Genomic DNA, 18,456 nt, shown 5'->3' with positions numbered 1-18,456 from the left:
ACTTAGTCAACGTAACAGCCAGAATATCCTGGCTAGAACTAAAAAATCGAACAAAAAAAAAAAAAAAAACAAAACAAAAACCCAAAAAAAAAGAAACAAAGCCTACACTGTGTGTGTGTTCAGAAAATGAAACTGCTGAGGCTTAGTGATGAAGACTCCATTTGGGCTACTACATCCCACATCGGAGAACCTGGGTTTAAGGCCGGGCTCAGCTCCCAGTTCCAGCTTCCTACGAATGCACACCCTAGGGCCAGCACATCCTAGTTGAAGTATTCACGTCCTTGCCTCCCAAACTGAGACCCAAAGTGAGTTCTCAGCTCCTGAATTTTGGCCTGGCCCAGGACTAGTTCTAGAAAAATGAACTAGAGGACGGGAGAACTCTATCTGCCAGTCTCTGTCTTTCAGTGTCTCTACCTTTCAAACAAATACAAATAAATAAATTTTAAAAAAACTGTCAAGTCAAAACATGATAAGATACCATTTTTAAGTCTATATGAGACATGTTTCTCCCAGTATTTTTGTACTCAACGATTTATTTAAATAATTATCTACTGGGTTATCTATCAGATCTTTTAAGGTTAAATCCCTTAAAAGGAAAAAAAATGAAATGAGTAGTTGGCACAGCAGTTAAGACATTGTTTGTGATGTCTGCATCCCTTATTGAAGTATTTGGGTCCTGGATCTCCTTCTGATTACAGCTTCCTGCTAATGCACACACTGGGAGGCAGAAGTGGATGTATCAAGTACTTGGGTCTCAGCCACTCAGTAAGGAGACCTGGATTAAGTTCCAGGCTCCTGGTTTGGCCTGGCCCAGGACTGATTGTTGTGGGCATCTGAGGAGTGAACTAGAGGATGAAAAATTTTTGTCTTTGTCTCTCTGAATTTTAAATATAAAGATATTATATGTATTTAGAAAAAGAAAAATGAGTGTGGGTACAAATGAATCAATGAAAACTTGATCAACAGTAGTAGTAAGAATATGAATCTTAAACTATGGGTTCTCATGGGCATGTTTCTCACACAGAGGGAAAACTGCATTGTGTGGAGTACAAGCTTCCAAACTTAACGTCTGCATAATTATTTATTTCAAAAATGTTATGCATTTACTTGAGCAGCAGAAACAGAGAGAGGAGAGGGAGGGAGAAATGTCCCAAATTCCTATAATGGCAGGTGTGTGTGTAGAAGCCAAGGGCTGGGAACTCAGTTCAGGTCTCAAACACGGGTGGCAGGAATCCGACCACTTGAGCCATTATCACTGCTTCCCAGAATCAAATCAGCACATGGAGCCTGGAGCTGAACTCAGGCACCCTGATGCGGGGTGCAGGTATCCTAATTAGTGTCTTAACCACTAGGTCAAGTGCCTGCCCCTGCATCGTTACTTAGAGTTTAATTGTTTGGTTGTTTGTACAGTATTTTCTGAGGCTTATGTGACAATTCTGAGAAGTGAATTGGCTTTATCTGAATTGTTTTTAATGCTGAAAATGGCTACTCTCATAGCTTTGGTGATTAATAGTATTTATTCATGAAATTGTGCATTCTGCTTGATACACGCTCACAAGGACAGCTTCAGAGATTTCACCAACTATAAGTTCTTTCAAAAATTACACGGGGAATGGAGTTAAAAGATAAGTGTTTTTTTTTTAAATCCATTTTAGGGAATATGCATTTTCATAGTGTGCATTTCCATGAATTTTTGAACATCCTTTGTATTTTGCTGGATAAAATATTTCCATAATCTACAAACCTAAGTCCTTAATGCAAAGGGAAATAAGAATAATTTTCCTTGACTTTGCTCTTAGTATTTATTGGTTTGAGATAGTTCTCCTTTTAGTAAAAGTTCTTATGGACATTGTTTTATAATCTGACCCAGAGGTTCACTAAGGATTCAGGTTAAGCTTTGTAATGCAGAATTTATAAATTCTTCCTCACCTGTGCAAATCTCAGTATTTGGCTAGTTTTCTGTAATCACTCCAGAGTCTTTCCCCCTACCTAAGAACCACTCAAGTCTTTGCTTTCCTATCCTTGCCCTTGATTCTTAGCAGGTGGTCTTCCTGCTTACAGAGAAAACAAGCCATGAGACAAAACACACCTCTTCACACATGTGCTAACATATCACACTGCATTCAAAATACGTACAATTATCTGTGAATTTAAAAATTAATTTAAAAAAGTGAACCACTGAAGTCACCCTTGCCTGTACCTTTTTAAGTCTGACTCTGGTATCTGTGTTTTGAATTTATTCCCTAGGACTAGAATACAATTGAGGATTCCCTCTATTTCATGATTTCTCAAATTCTGAAACAGACCATTCTTATGAATTTACAGGAACTCAGAACATCATGGAAAACCTATAATTCAACTTACAACTATCAATCTGTCTCTCTTCTGCCTTTCACAGATACAGTTATCAAAACACAAGTCTTCTCTATGTGACCCAGTAATTTTGATAAACTCCCACAATAATATCACTCTTCTTCCTCTTCAAATTCCCACGTACACTTTGACCTATCCTGCCATAAGCTATGTAGATTCCCAATTTTTATTTGAATTATTTTTTGAATATTTATTTCTTTATTTGGAAGAGCAGAGAGAGGGAAAGACCTTTCATCTGCTGGTTCACTCCAGCAATGGCTCTATCTGGCCCATTGCCAGCAGACAGCAACTCTAACCTGGTCTCCTATGTGAGTGTCAGGGGCCAAACATTTGGGCCATTTCCCACTGCTTCCCCAGGGACATTAGCAGTGAGCTGAATTGGAAGCAAATCAGCTGGAACTGAAACTGGAACTCTGGTATGACACGCTGGCATTACAAGTGGTGGTTTAACCTGTGGCACTAACATTTTTATTACAACATACTGCTACTCAACTCTTCTTCAGTTAGATATTTTTTGTGAAAAATGTATACATATCACACATGTATCTTTACTGCTTTCTTTTCTAGCAGATTTTAAACTTCTCAAGGTTCAGAAACCTCTGAATCTGAGGGAAGTGATGGACTATTCATCACTCCTACCCTACCAGGTCTTGGTGGCTTCTTTGAAGTCACAATGCCTCGTGTCAACATCACTCATACTCAGTGATTACTTGATGCAGAGCTGACTGCAGACATTTTGACAGACAGTCTTCCCCATATTTTCTATGAAGTTATTATGGCTCTTTCTTGCTTGCTTGCTTGCTTTTTTTTTCTTCTTTTTTTTTTTTTTTTTTTGACAGGCAAAGTGGACAGTGAGAGAGAGACAGAGAGAAAGGTCTTCCTTTGCCGTTGGTTCACCCTCCAATGGCCGCCACCGGTGCGCCGCGCTGATCTGATGGCAGGAGCCAGGAGCCAGGTGCTTCTCCTGGTCTCCCATAGGGTGCAGGGCCCAAGCACCTGGGCCATCCTCCACTGCACTCCCGGGCCACAGCAGAGAGCTGGCCTGGAACAGGGGCAACCGGGACAGAATCCGGCGCCCCGACCGGGACTAGAACCCGGTGTGCCGGTGCCGCAAGGTGGAGGATTAGCCTAGTGAGCCACGGCGCCGGCTCTATGACTCTTTCTCGTTCCATGGTTTTGATCCATGTCACAGCTGCTATCCTTCATGACTCCCATTTTAAAAGGTGTAGTGTAAATCCTTGATCATGTTGGAGGTACTGTATTTTTCAAAGTTGCATATTGATATTTAGATAGAGCCTAAGCAATATCTTCCAAACAATTCACTTCCATATCCAAAGTTTGATAACCATCAGGTGCACTTCACACATTTGCCAGCCTCTGCCATTCATTCCTGCATGAAGCCATGCAAGGGAACAGTAGTGTTTCCATCCCGTCTCAGAATCACGCTCCAGAACGAAACATGAAGACATGGACTGCCACTGATTTGATGCTTTATTTCGCAGTTAATTTCAACAGCATGAAAGAGTCTCAATTTCCCAGTGTAAGTTTACCAGCCACTGCTCCTATGCCCGTCATTTTAAATCCCCGTCTATGCAGTAGGAGCTGATTCTTTTTTCCTCAGCAGTGCCAGTGTACCTGCCCCCCTGCTATTTCAAAGGATGTTGGCTGCTGCCACTTCCCTCAAAAACACCAAATGCAATAAGACTTCTCTTACTCTTCTAGGTAATAGCCTTCCACCTCCATGAAGTAATGCTGAATTGTGAGTCTTCTCAGCTCTGTTAGGCGTCCTCTCCCTCAGGACATTGTATGTGCTTTCTAGGCCTTCCCACACCCTCCATCCTATGTCTCCACTACGCTGTGCCCAAAGATGGACCAGGGTACTCCCCAGCAGGTTCCTCACCTGGCTGGTCACCACAGGATGGCTCTGTCCCACTATCAGGGCCACAGCAACTGCTGGACTAGCCTCTTTACACCTTCTCTTTGCCTTTCAGGCGTGGGTGTAACAATAAGTCCCCAATATCTCCAGCCAACATCATCTCTTGCTGGTTTCCCACACACCTGTGAATACTTCTTTTTATGAAATTAACCTCAATGATTCCACTTGAGTGTGGCATCTGCCTCCTGTTGGGACTTGGATTGATACACTGAATTATTTTCTTTCCTCCTGCTCAGTAACCTTTCTTTGACTATAAAAAGCCAGTTTGTTACAGTCACTTTTCCAACAGGAACATCTTCTGTGTTTGCAATACATGAAACTGATGAAACCAGAAAGCTCACAGCACGCACAGCATTTGGTGTCCACCTATTCTTAAGTATCATGACCAGAACGAAGGTACACAAAGTCACCTTTATAGCTAGTTCTCCTGGAAAAATACAACACTTAGTGCAATGTTTTAGTCCAATGGAGAAATTGACTGGAAATCAACAATGGAAATCTTAAAATAATCGTTGTAAGCTTGCAGTGAAGGCTGTGTTAAAAGTGTTCATTGAGAAGAAAAACAAAAAATCCAACTTAATAGCTATAGCTCAGAGCTACAATTATTTTGAAAGTTCTTTTTTTTCATTATCACCAAACATTTAACATGCTTTTCTTTACATTCACCAGTGTCTTCCAATTTCATCATAAATTAATTATCTAGCACATGATAATACAGCTTAGCAGGCAGCCCCACAATGAAGAATGCAACACTAACACTTATTAGTGCAATAATATCTATAATGTAAGCAACAACTCAAAATGGACTTTTCAATTTTAAAACCTTTAAATATATAAAATGATCATTATACCTTGATTATCTCTTCAGTTCCAATTAATTCAGGAAAAAGATCAAGTTCTACAAAATTAAAAACAGAATAATTAAAATTTTCATTCAACTAGTTAGTTAAAGCATTGTGGGTTTACTTTTGGATGAAAAGAGGAAAAAAGAACAGCAACATAGTTGTTAGCATTAAAAAATACTGAATCTTCTAGAATAAAAATTGCAAATTTCTGATAGCAGTTTTCAGTATTACTGAGCACTGCTTACTTCACACCTACCACATCAACTTATTTGTGCTGCATCACAAGATTGATCTCTAGCTTCTGCTCCGATGCTTTACCTCACTCCTACCCCAGGTCTCACTGACGCTAACAGACAGGACAGTGTAACTGACTTAACTGAATATAAAGAAACTCAAATAATTTTTCACCCGTGCAGAAATCTTTTTACCCTTACAGGGCTGATAAATGTGTAGCTGGGGAAATTCCAGGAACTTTCTGGAGCACTGGCAGGATTGATTTTCTTATCCGGTGTGCACATTCTGGAATTCCGCTTCTGATCTAAAGTAATCCTCTGATTTGGGCTCACTTATTTGATATGCACCAGCTAAAATGTTTTCCATCAGGTCCTCACCAGAGCTCACATTAGGAAGGACAAAAGGGAATGATTCCTCTGTGTTTTCCTCTTTGGGAAGCTCAGCTAGTGCTGACTATGCAAAGCCTGAGGTAGCCAGGATCATCCAAGTCCATTTTTTCCCAATCAACCATAATGGACATATTTTTAACACAGAGACATCTCAATGCTAAAACAAGACCTATCAGGATATGTTAGGAAAGACTAGGAGCTGGTTTATTCTCTCCAGGTAAGAATCCAGCCACATTGACATTTCTGTTGGATCATAGAAGGGTTTTCCCTAAGTCTTCATCAGACCTGTGTAGTTCATGAGGAAGACAGAGAGATGTGGTGAGGGCTCAGGCATCAATACAACCATGTTCTTCTTACTCCTACACTTTTCTAGAAGTTCATTCCACCTCCAAAGTATATGCTCTTTACTATCCTAGTGCTGTAGATGTTTTAATGTCCTCAAAGAAAATGCACATTCCATAGAAATATCAAAACATAACTGAAGGAACATCAAATGTTTATTGTGCTCAGACCTATTTTCCAAGACTGACTTTCTTGAGTTTATTTTTCTTGAAAATTTCTAGGTGCTAATAAATGTTAAAAAAAAAGACAAAGCTCAGCATGAGTTCTATCTAGAAGAGAATTTAAGTAAAGTCTGCACATATGTCTGGCTCCTGAGAAGACTGAGATGAAGTTAATATTCTTGACAACTTGGCTGTTTCAAAATTACTTACCTGAACAAAGTAGTGTGCTGTCAAAATAAAAATAACCACTAGTAACAAATTACAATCATAAATTTTAATTCTCAATTTTCATTGTTAAAACTAAGCAAGATTTGGAACCTTTATTTGGCTCATTAGTGGTTTCATTCTACTTTTGGCCCTGTGAAATTCTTTTTCCATTCTCTGATTTTCAGGCTCCTTATTCTTAATATTTCCAAATTAAAATAATTTCAGTTGTCTCAATCACTTGCAGCTCTGTGGCCTCCAAGAATTCAGTACACATGGATTTAAAACTGAGAAGCAATTAAAATAATCTTTGACGTGGCTTTCTAATGGCTATAGCTAAAGAATTCCATACATATGAAAACCTTCAAATTCAGTACTAAGACAATATCCAGGTTTATTGAACATATTTAAAATGGAACTAGCACTGTAGGCTTTTCATGTACCTTTAAAATACTTCAACGTTAATATGAACAAATCATAAACAAAGACTTGTTAGTGATACATATACAATATGCATGGATTTCAAATTTTTTTGCACCAGGGTAAATTTATCTTTTAATTCCAGTTTCTATGAACTTTGTGATGAACCTACATACTGTAGATTTTTCTGTGAAAAGACTGCAAAAAAATCTCAAGGATATTCTATTCTTTTTAACATGCTTAAGAAGATGTTTTAAAATTTAAAGACATGGTCTGGGCCCAGCTCTATGGTGTAGCAGGTTGTGCTGCTGCCTGCAGTGCTGGCATCCTATACGGGTGCCAATTTGAGTCCCAGCTGCTACAGTTCTGATCGAGCTCCCTGCTAATGCTCCTGGGGAAGCAGAGGAAAAATGACCCAAGTGCTTGAGCCCTTGCACCCACATGGGTGACCTGGAAGAAGCTCCTGACTCTAGGCTTCAGTCTGACCAGCTCTGGTCATTGTGGTCATTTGTGGAGTGAATCAGTGGATGGAAGAGCTTTTTCTCTCCCTTTCTCTGTAATTCTACCTTTTAAAAACACATAATCTACCTTCATCTATGTTTGTATTTTTTAACTGGTTTTGCTACTTTTTTATGTTTGTATTTTTAATGGGCAAAGGCAATTTTTAAAATTTAATTGTCAGGCTTGGATTGGGGTATGTGTTATTATCACACTGAGGATTGTTCCACTTTCTCTCAATATTTTTAGTTTATATTGCATTTCATTTTACCCTTTTATCAGAGCACAAATGATATGGATTAGGATTCCTTATGGGTTAAAATACAGGATTTCAATCCAATCACCTCCCCTCATGACTATTGGTGCCTTCTTCTATAATTGGGCTTATTAGTTACCTCCTGAGTAAGACATTTGCTCTGGGCCTCCTTGTACTCTAAGGCAACCTAGCAGGGCCAAAGCAGCCCTCTGAGATGCCGCTGACTCCATGACATCACGCCAAGTGCTCTGCCTTCACACTGGTAACTCCATTCTGAAGGAGTTTCATTTGGGTTTCCACCTGGACTCAGGTTGCTTCAACTGAATGAAATTCTGGTGGCTTCCCAGGAAAATATCAATGCTCCCACTCCCTCGACGCCAGAAGTCTTTTGTTAAACTCCTTCAGAACAACTTTGAAATTAAATAATTTTGGAAGGTTGTTTCTGTTCTAAGGATTCTGAAGTCACACTTCTGGGTCTGTGAGCTCAAGATCCTGGCACCCAAGGTGTAGCTCTGTTGATTGGTGCTGGGTCTCACATTAGGTCCCCCTTGGCTTAAGGTTCCCTCACAAACAACGGCTGATATTTCAGGGAACACTGGCTTGACTCAAGTACTATTGAAATATTAAATAGCTAAGAAAAATGCCAATGTATCGACTTGTCTCACTTTATCACATTATACTCCAAAAAAGCTAGGAAAACCTCTGATGTGAACAAAGCATTTTTTTTTGTGAGTGGATACTGAAAATTCATGTTCATGTAATAACTGGACAAAAGCTGTTGATCCATTGTGGTTTTGTTTGGGGGCACATGTGATTTTATATTTTTCTTTAAAGTAGCATGCCAGTAATACACTAATAGTTCACAATATAAACAAGCGACACTGATGTAGGTTCATAAGCAAGGCTTATTTAATCATTGGAAAATATGCCAAGTTTCACAGTGCAAAAGGTAAAAGCAATGTAGACTGTAATGCTTCAAAACATGATCTTAAATATCATTATATAATGATACTAATTGTTTACGGTGTTATAGGCAGAGTGGGGACAGATGTATGGTGATTTAACAAGACAATTGTATACAACTGAAAAGCACACAGTAACAGCAAAAAAAATGTTGATTTAACTCAATATTCATTTAAACTTAACAAATAATTATTAAGGCCCTAGAACATATATGTAAATAATGACATTTATAACTAAAATCATTAGCTCTATATTGTAGAAGAGAAATGAACACAATTATCTTAGTTACAGTGAAATAAATATATTTATCAATTATTACTATTGAATAATTAAAATATATTATGAATTATTAATCATTCAGTTTTACAAAATATCTTTTAAAGTACTTTACATATCTTTTCAATATTAAAAAGCCTTCCTAGACAAAATTAAGTTTGTTTCTGAGTGTGAATTTTTATGCTTACTTTAAAATAACATTTTTTTTTTGACAGGCAGAGTGGACAGTGAGAGAGAGACAGAGAAAGGTCTTCCTTTGCCATTGGTTCACCCTCCAATGGCCGCCGCAGCCGGTGCACCGCGGCCGGCACACCACGCTGATCCAATGGCAGGAGCCAGGTGCTTCTCCTGGTCTCCCATGGGGTGCAGGGCCCAAGCACTTGGGCCATCCTCCACTGCACTCCCTGGCCACAGCAGAGAGCTGGCCTGGAAGAGGGGCAACCAGGACAGAATCCGGCGCCCTGACCGGGACTAGAAGCTGGTGTGCCAGCGCCACAAGGCAGAGAATTAGCCTAGTGAGCCGCGGCGCCGGCTTAAAATAACATTTAAAATAATACTTAATGGACATTAGTTTATGATGATAATGTATACAATAAGTATAATTAATTATACGAACAATAAGATCATCTAATTATCAACTTAAATGAACAACTTAATGAAATTATTGTTAAGTACATAATTTGGAAGACTGAGTTTTGCCTCACAGATATTGATCAGAATATTTGAAATCTACAAAAGCGAGGCAATTATAAATCACCTCCTTCACTTTTGAATAAAGGCAATGAATAATACAGCATTTAAGAAATAGTTTTTCCTAAATAATAATAGAATAATTTAATGGACATACTACAATGTTACCAAGGTAATGAAACAGCATGAAGGACAGGATGAAATGGTGCTAATAAAAATCATGAAATAACAGCAAACTCAAAAGTTTCTTACATCCATATTAGCTTCATAAATAATAAAATTCATAAATGTTATCAGTACTGAATCTGTGTTTTTACCAAACTGCAAGCCAGTAATGTTGTCAACTGATTTTTTCTGTAATATAATTACCATAAAAACAATATTTAAAGTGATGTAATTTTAATACTGAATTGTAAAGATATGGATTGAAGTGTCATTGCAGGCTTTAAGGTCAGAAAGAATAAACTCTATAAAGGAGATAATGTTTGGCTATGAAGAATAGGAAAACCTTAAGCTTTCAGTAAAATAACTTTTGATGAAGAAATGGTTGATAGAAATAATTAGGAAATAGTTCAACTAAGTTTCTAATCCTTGGATTTTAAGAGGCATTTGGGCTCTTCCTGTAAGTGGCCTTAGATGATCTGCAAAAATGGTTTGTTACTCACTTGACCCAGAAAACCCCACAAAATCATGCAAATCAAGAGATTCAAATCTTCATGTTCACTTTAAGAATACCAGAGAAACTGCCCAGGCCACCAAGGGTACACATATTTGAAAAGCCACTAAATACCTGAAAGATGTCACATTGAGGAAGCAATGTGTACCACCCCATAGGTACAATGGTAGAGTTGGTAGGTGTGCCCAGGCCAAGCAATGGGGTTGGACACAGGGTCGGTGGCCCATATAAAGTGCCTTGAAAGTGCAGAGAGTAATGCTGAGCTGAAGGGTTTGGATGTAGATTCTCTGCTCATTGAACACTCCCAGGTGAACAAAGCCCCCAGGATGCGCCACCGTCCCTACAGAGCCCGTGGTCAGACTAACCCACACATGAGCTCCCCGTGCCACACTGAAATGATCCTCACTGAACAGGAACAAATTGTTCCTAAACCAGAAGAGGAGGTGGCACAGAAGAAAAAGACATCCCAGAAGAAACTAAAGAAGCAAAAACTTATGCCTTGGGAATAAATTCAGCATAAAATATATTCCAATTAAAAGAAAAAAAAGAGGCATTTGGTACCAGAACATCAAATCAAATACCATCTTTTACTTTGAAACTTCATTGCTGTGCAAAATGCTTTAGGGGAAAGAGACATCCATGGAGATTAAATGGTTGTCCAAACTAACATCTCAGTATTACAATGTTCAATAGTGTCCTGATCCTTTAAACAAATAGAAATTAAGTTTAGTGTTTATTATTTTGTACAAATGCTATACATTATATAAGAATATTTTACTTTGTGCCATTATAAAATTACTTTAAAAGGATCACTTAGAAATTACTTCTGTAGAAAACAGACATTTGATCTGTCTTTCATAGCTAATAAGCTTCTCAAAACCAGAAACCAATAAAATATTGAGAAAGTTTAAAATTTTTACATGGTAAATAGATTGACAATATCAAACAAATAGCCCAGAGTATATTGTTGCAAGCTCATGAGAAATAGTTTATCTGTGGATACTGAGTAGCATAATTAAAACAAGACAGTACAATTAAGTGAATATGTTCAACATAATTCATGCTCTAAAATGCACACAAAAAAGATAGAAGAAATTTTTTAGCATGCCATTTTTCAATCAGTTCACCTACAGTATTGGCCAATATGGTCAATGTTGTACTGGTGACAGATGTCATTTTATGGGTGGATCAATACAGAGAACTCTGATGATGTTGCCGTTCAGTGGAGTTAGCATGATTTCAAACAGTGAAAACCATGGTCAATTACTTTGATAATTGCCTTTCAAGAAAACTTAGAGTCCCCATTCCATCTAAAAATATATTGATTTTGCAAAGTAGCACTAAATCAAAACAATAGGTAAAATGATTATACCTAGGCCATGAGGTAGTCATAAGAAATACCAAATGATGATGTAGCCACCATGATAGCAGTGATATTCATTAGTTGTAATTATCAAGTTCTGAATTCAATGATTTGGAAAGATACCTTTAATAGTATTTAATCCTCTGACATGTATTCTTTTAGACTCAACTTGTTAGAACAACTATGGCAAGTTGATTAATTGCCACATATTTTATGTAAGCTCACTTTGGATTAAAAGTTCTTGCTATAGTATTTAGGCAACAAAAGCACACAAGAGCACATCAGTGTTCCTTCCATATGCAAAACTGAATATGTTATAATTAATACAAATTATAACTATTAATTTACATTAAAACATAAAATTTCAATGAGTTGTCTCATGGTAGGGATAATCAAAGAATATTTACATGTATGTAAGTATATAAAATACATTTATGTATGATGTGTATACACGCATACACAATTACATTCTATTATTTTAAAACTGCTTACTTTAACCAAAAAAGAACAAATTTAATTGCATAAATTTGTAAATTGTCAAATTAAGATGGCCAGTATTGATTCAGTTATTGCACATGCTCTGAGATCAAAAGATTTTCCATAATACTTTGAGAAGAAGCATGCAAATAAAACACAATTAGAAAGAAAAATTATTTGGTTTATTTTGAGGAGATCATGTTGTCAAATTAACTAAGAGGAAAGCACACCCCTGACGAAATTATAACAAATGGATAAAATAACTAAGATAAACTATTCGGGTGCTTTGTATAGGTATTGCAAAGTACCTCACATGATCTTAGAATCATGTTTATACTTACTACAAAATGTTTTGGGAGCTGAAAAACGAATTAAACACAATTTAAATCAACTCTTACTTTTCCAAATTCGTAGTTTCAATGCTTTTGCATTGAAATTATCATTGATGACCATTGTAAAATTATAAGTAGGTTTTGTTGCTCTTAATTTATAAATAGAAATCTTCATACTAAGAATACATTTCCTTATTGTCTTGCACAAGATCCACTGAAAGAAGCAAGTCGTATAGCTCATGAAATTACCTGATGATAGAGACTTAAATCTTTTCACTTTTGTTCAAAAGAGTATAAAAAGTCAGAAGGAAAGCACTAATACATTCAGTAATTAAACCAGACTCATTTAAATAGAGAACATAAAGATATGTCAGAGAGTACTTACCGGCATCATCAGCAGGCATGTCAACAATCAGCTGGTCGCTGTATTTTCCATATAAGCCATTGGTGCATATGGCTACTATTTGAAGGACATAACTCATATTGGGAAGTAAATTATTGAGAATAGCACCCTAAAAAAGATACTAGGTATTAAACAAAGACATCATTATCGTAGGATAATACCCTGGAAATCTGTCCTAGAAAACATTTCCTCATTTGTTAATGGAAAATATTTACATTTTATTCACCTAAGAAAAAGCCATGTAAGTTAAATTTGAACTTGTTTTGGTTTTTAAAAATCAGCTGTAGAGGGGCTGGAGTTGTGGCATAGCAGGTTAAGCTGCCACCTGTGATGCCAGCATCCCATATGAGCACCAGTTCAAGTCCTGGCTGCTCCACTTCCAATCCAACTCTCTGCTTATGGTCTGGGAAAGCAGTGGAAGATGGCCCACATGCTTGGGTCCCTGCCATCCACTTGAGAGACAGGATTGAGTTCCAGGCTCCTGGTTTCCCACCTGGCCCAGCCCTTGTCATGGAGCATTTCGGGATGAACCAGTGAATGGAAGCTCTCTCTCTCTCTGCCTCTCTCTGTATTTCTGCCTTTCAAACAAATAAATAAACCTTAAAAAAATTCAATTGTAAAGTTTCAATTTTAACTAGAACACATCTAATTCGTAAATAAGAATTAAAAACTAAAAATTAAAGTTGGACAAATAAACTGTGCAGCATTTACAAATAAGGAGCAAAATCTAACGAGCACAGTGAGAAACAGTTATCTCTATGTCCTAACAACAAATACGCAAGACAGTAACAGAACTATCATCTTCTTCCCATAATTATGAAATGAAAAATATTTACTTATAAATTCCTCAATTCTCCCAGATAACAGTGTTTCTATATTTTAGACAAGTGAATTAAATGATTGTTAAAAGATTTAACATTTTGTCCATATTCCTTTATGCATAAGGACACTGACAACTTTTATTTAAATGCAGGCTCCCAGGTTTTGCAGAACTCTAGTGATGTGAATGGGGAATGCAGTGTGTTCTCATTGGTAGTGGGGTGTTACTGGAACCACATCCACTTGAGGGTTTGTCCACTCCATGCAACTGTCCCTAACTGAAGCAAAGTTTGATATTGGGATACTCAGGCTACAGAAGGAATCTGTATTCTCTTTCCTTTCATTCATTTGTGTGGGTGGAGGGAGGGAGAGGTGGATCTTTTTTTAACAAGAATTACCTGTCTTATGTCCCTAGTGTCTGACCTAATCATGACTTCACTCTTGTCACCTGGAAACTAGATTCAAAGAAAAGGACTTGCAAGTCCCCTACTCTATTCTTCCTCTGCTGGCATAGCATAATGGGGAAAGCACTATGTAGAAAGAGCACTGAGGTTTTCAGCCTAGTTTTTCCACAACTGTAGGATCTTAATCAGGGTATTTGACTGTCCTCCAAGTTTCTTTATTTGTACAGAGAGGACACAGTACATGACTTTCAGTTCATAAGTATTCTTTATGTATCTACTCTGCAATGTTGTTGGCAATGTCTCGGTCTCCCTGAAATCAATGCAACTTTTGACAAATTTAGTATAGCTACTGCTTGGCTCCACCCTGCCAGAAGCTTTCATAAAAAGTCTAATATACCAGAGGGCAACAACATACAATCATTAGTAAGTTCTTACCTTGGAAATTAAACTATGGTGTTATCACACATAAAGCAATTGATGTTATAGTTACCAAGTCTTGATAGCCATCTGTCAGAAACTCATGCTTGGTCTGATCATTGCCTTCCAACTGCTGATAGAGGACTGCAAACCTCTCGATCATGGCATCATACACGACTCGGGGTCTTTCCCATGTAACAAGAAGGCTGGTGTAGTTCTCCGGGTCAGCCTGCACATTTTCTGGTTCTGAACTACAAACTTCAGAGAGAAAAAGGACAGTTACTGACATCACTGCTGGCCCCCAGGGCTTTAATAAATCGTATTCTATGAACATTGTCTTATATGTTATCTGTGGAGATTTTGGTTATGCCATTTCCTCTCTTTAAAACACTCTTGCCTTCCCTCCTCTCTCTCCCTGTTCCAGTCCTCCATTCCCATCAGGAAAGGTCTTGGTTGGATGCCCCCGCCTTTGGTCTCTACTGACGTCATCTGTCTCATGTTCAACTGCCTGTTTTATTTCACCATTTTACCACTATTATTGCATTATTTGAATGCTTTCTTACATTTTTTTCTGAATTAGCCTCAACTTCTCTAGATTGTAAATATAAGAATAGCTATTTATTTCTCTGTTTCTAGAACATGGTCTTGAATACATCTGGTACACAAATTCACTTTTAGAAATAAATGAATGCAGATACCTTCAATCTCATTGTGTCTTTACTCCTTTTGTTTGGAACCCAATAAATGTAGTTAGCACAAGTAGAGGAGAATTTCAATCACAAAAGATGGTCTATTAGCAAGCATTTTGTTATTAGAATTAATTAAAAATTCCCAACCAAAGAAACCCATAGAACATAGAACAACTAGAACTCATTTTCAGTATTTTTCAGGTCTGCTTAAATACACTTTAGCATCATAAATAAAGAAAACAATTTTGTGGAATTAATTAGTTTTTCTCATTGAAAAATGGTGAAAAATCATTCAGACACCTCTAAAAATAAATTTAAGCCCAAGTTTGAGATTCATGCCAAAAATCTAGTCCCACCAGGAGGACTGTCCCAAACTTTGGACAAAGTGGGAGAAAAAAAAACATAAATTTATGATACTGTGCTAATGGAACAAGATGATGAATAATCTCCATAGAGGACAAACCTCTCAGGACAAAGATGAATTTATGTGCTCACATCTTACAGATTTTGTTTTCAGGTGAAATATGAAGTTTTAAAACTACTAGATGGGGGTATGTAATTAACTTAGGTCAGCCAGTCATCACTGATTAAAAAAAACTACAGGATCTCATGAAATATTCTAGTAGCTGTGGCAGGCCTTTGTGTCATTTTTGGTCTGTAGTTCATCTCATGAACACAGGAGGGCACTCACAACTAAAAATTGCCCTTACAAGCAGAAACAAATGTTACAACAGTTAGTATTAGCAATTTTAACAAATGGTATATAAATGATTCAGAAAAATATACACATAGTACACTTTATATACATAAATACATGTATACATGTAAATTTATGTTAGAGACAGGATTCTTCACTGCAAACCTGTGATGCTAATTTTGTTTGTTTGTTTAGAGAAGGTTAGAGTAGGTTTTTTTTTTTTTTTTTTGGAATAAAGGGACAATTATTTAATTATCAAAAAACATGAATTCATTGTAAGAAAATGCATTCTAATTTAGGTCTAGACCACTCATCTGTTATTCTATCCGGTGAAACTTTTATGAGGACCACCAGATGGCAGAAGACCATCAAATCATTTCAAAGTGAGCTAGTTAACTACACTTTCATTGAACAAGACTGCCTCAATCTTCCTTCTCATGAATGTTAAGTCCAGTTTTCTAAAGTGAAAAATGATTATGGACAATATCATTTGCAAATTTTTGCTTCCAAAAACAAATCACTTTTTAGAATGAGGATGATTTCAAGTGAACAATGTATCACAACGTGAAGCTATCTTAAAATCCATTTGTTTTATGAATTCACACAAAACATAGACAGTTTTTGAAACATAGAAAAGTATTAGCTGCAAAGCACCCAAAGGTCTGCCATCTAGATAGCACAAACCACCTTGGCTGAGGTCCATGTTTATCTTGCCTTAATGGCAGCAATCATTAGATGCTTCAACTTTTAAGAATCAGCATTAATATAAAGTCAGACTATGAGGGAAAATCTGTGTTTCCTTGCCAGTAAGTTTTCATTTCTCTGCTTTCTTCTTCATAAAGCAGTGAGAATCTATTAGTTATTTTCTTAATAGTTTGAGTTTATATTTTAACTAGAAATTCATTTTAAAAACACTATTTATTTATTGAAAAGCAAGAATTTGGTAATGTTATGAAGGTGCTACTATAGCTTATCTTCTATATGCTGAAACATAATAGTTTATGAGAGGGGAAGCATATGTACTTTAAAGTATCATCAAGCAAAAAGCTTAAGCCTTTGTGAATAGTCTAAAACCATTTTTTAAAAGATTGATTTATCTAATTGAAAGTCAGTTACAGAGAGGCAGAGGCAGAAAGAGAGAGAGAGGAGAAAGAAAGAGAGGGAAAGGTGGGGGAGAGGGGGAGAGAGAGAGGTCTTCCATCTGCTGGTTCACTCCCCAAATGGCCACAACAGCCCGAGCTGCACCAATTTGAAGCCAGGAGCCAGAGCTTCCTCTGGGTCCCTGACACAGATGCAGGGGCCCATGGGCTTGGGCCATCTTCTGCTGCTTTCTCAGGCCACAGCAGAAAGCTGGATTGGAAGTGGAGTGGCCGGGACTTGAACAGGCACCCATATGGGATGCCAGCACTGCAGGCAGCAGCTTTACCCAATATGCCACAGATCACATAAACAAGACTAGTGTCTGCTAATACTAACTGACAGAATTTAAAAGGGAGAAAACGATCCAACATGGGAAGCGGATACACAGCAGACTCATAGAATGGCAGATGTCCTAAATAGCACTCTGGCCTCAGAATCAGCCCTTAAGGCATTCGGATCTGGCTGAAGAGCCCAAGAGAGTATTTTAGGCGTGGAAAGCCAAGACACTCTGGCAATAAAAAACAACAACAACAACAACAAAAACAAAACACCAAACCCTAAAGAAAGATCTCTGCGAGTAATATCCCAGTAGAAAGAATGGGCCATCAAAGAAGGAGGTACCTTTCTCTGAAGGGAGGCGTGAACTTTCACTTTGACTATGACCTTGTCTAAATAAGATCGAAATCAGTGAACTCAAAAGGCTTCCATAGCCTTGGAAACTCATGACAAGAGCCTAGGGAGATTACTGACGCCATAAACAAGAGTGTCAATTTGTTAAGTCAACAACAGGAGTCACTATGCACTTACTCCTCGTGTAGGATCTCTGTCCTTAATGTGTTATTCAATGTGAATTAATGCTCTAACTCGTATGCAAACAGCATTTTACACTTTATGTTCTGTGTGGGTGCAAACTGTTGGAATCTTTACTTAATATATACTAAATTGATCTTCGGTATATAAAGGTAATTGAAAATGAATCTCAGCCGGCGCCGTGGCTCAATAGGCTAATCCTCCACCTTGCGGCGCCGGCACACCGGGTTCTAGTCCCGGTCGGGGCGCCGGATTCTGTCCCGGTTGCCCCTCTTCCAGGCCAGCTCTCTGCTATGGCCAGGGAGTGCAGTGGAGGATGGCCCAGGTGCTTGGGCCCTGCACCCCATGGGAGACCAGGAAAAGCACCTGGATCCTGGCTCCTGCCATCGGATCAGCACGGTGCGCCGGCTGCAGCGGCGGCCATTGGAGGGTGAACCAACGGCAAAGGAAGACCTTTCTCTCTCTGTCTCTCTCTCTCACTGTCCACTCTGCCTGTCAAAAATAAAAAAAAATAAATAAATTAAAAAAAAAAAAAAAAGAAAATGAATCTCTAGTGAATGGAATGGGAGAGGGAGTGGAAGATGGGAGGGTTGCAGGTGGGAGGGAAGTTATGGGGAGGAAAAGCCATTGTAATCCATAAGC

The 18,456-nt window shown here is 37.9% G+C and overlaps 1 protein-coding gene across 4 annotated transcripts in view; it reads right to left on the bottom strand.

Moving 5' to 3' along the window:
* The window catches only part of PTPRZ1 (protein tyrosine phosphatase receptor type Z1), a 200,020-nt gene that overhangs the window by 53,549 nt on the left and 128,015 nt on the right, over positions 1-18,456 (bottom strand). For all 4 annotated transcript variants that reach the window (XM_051848907.3, XM_051848908.3, XM_051848909.3 and 1 more), the window contains exons 9-11: positions 14,552-14,736; positions 12,821-12,947; positions 5,161-5,207 (exon numbers count right to left, since the gene is read on the bottom strand). In XM_051848907.3, the coding sequence (XP_051704867.3) occupies positions 5,161-5,207; positions 12,821-12,947; positions 14,552-14,736 (359 nt within the window). The remainder of the gene's footprint in view (positions 1-5,160; positions 5,208-12,820; positions 12,948-14,551; positions 14,737-18,456) is intronic.

Source organism: Oryctolagus cuniculus, chromosome 3, assembly GCF_051225735.1.
Source record: "Oryctolagus cuniculus isolate XC-2025 breed Fujian yellow rabbit chromosome 3, ASM5122573v1, whole genome shotgun sequence".
Lineage (NCBI taxonomy): Eukaryota > Metazoa > Chordata > Mammalia > Lagomorpha > Leporidae > Oryctolagus > Oryctolagus cuniculus.
Note: the sequence above shows the minus strand (reverse complement) of the source record. Positions and strands in the feature narration are given on the sequence as shown.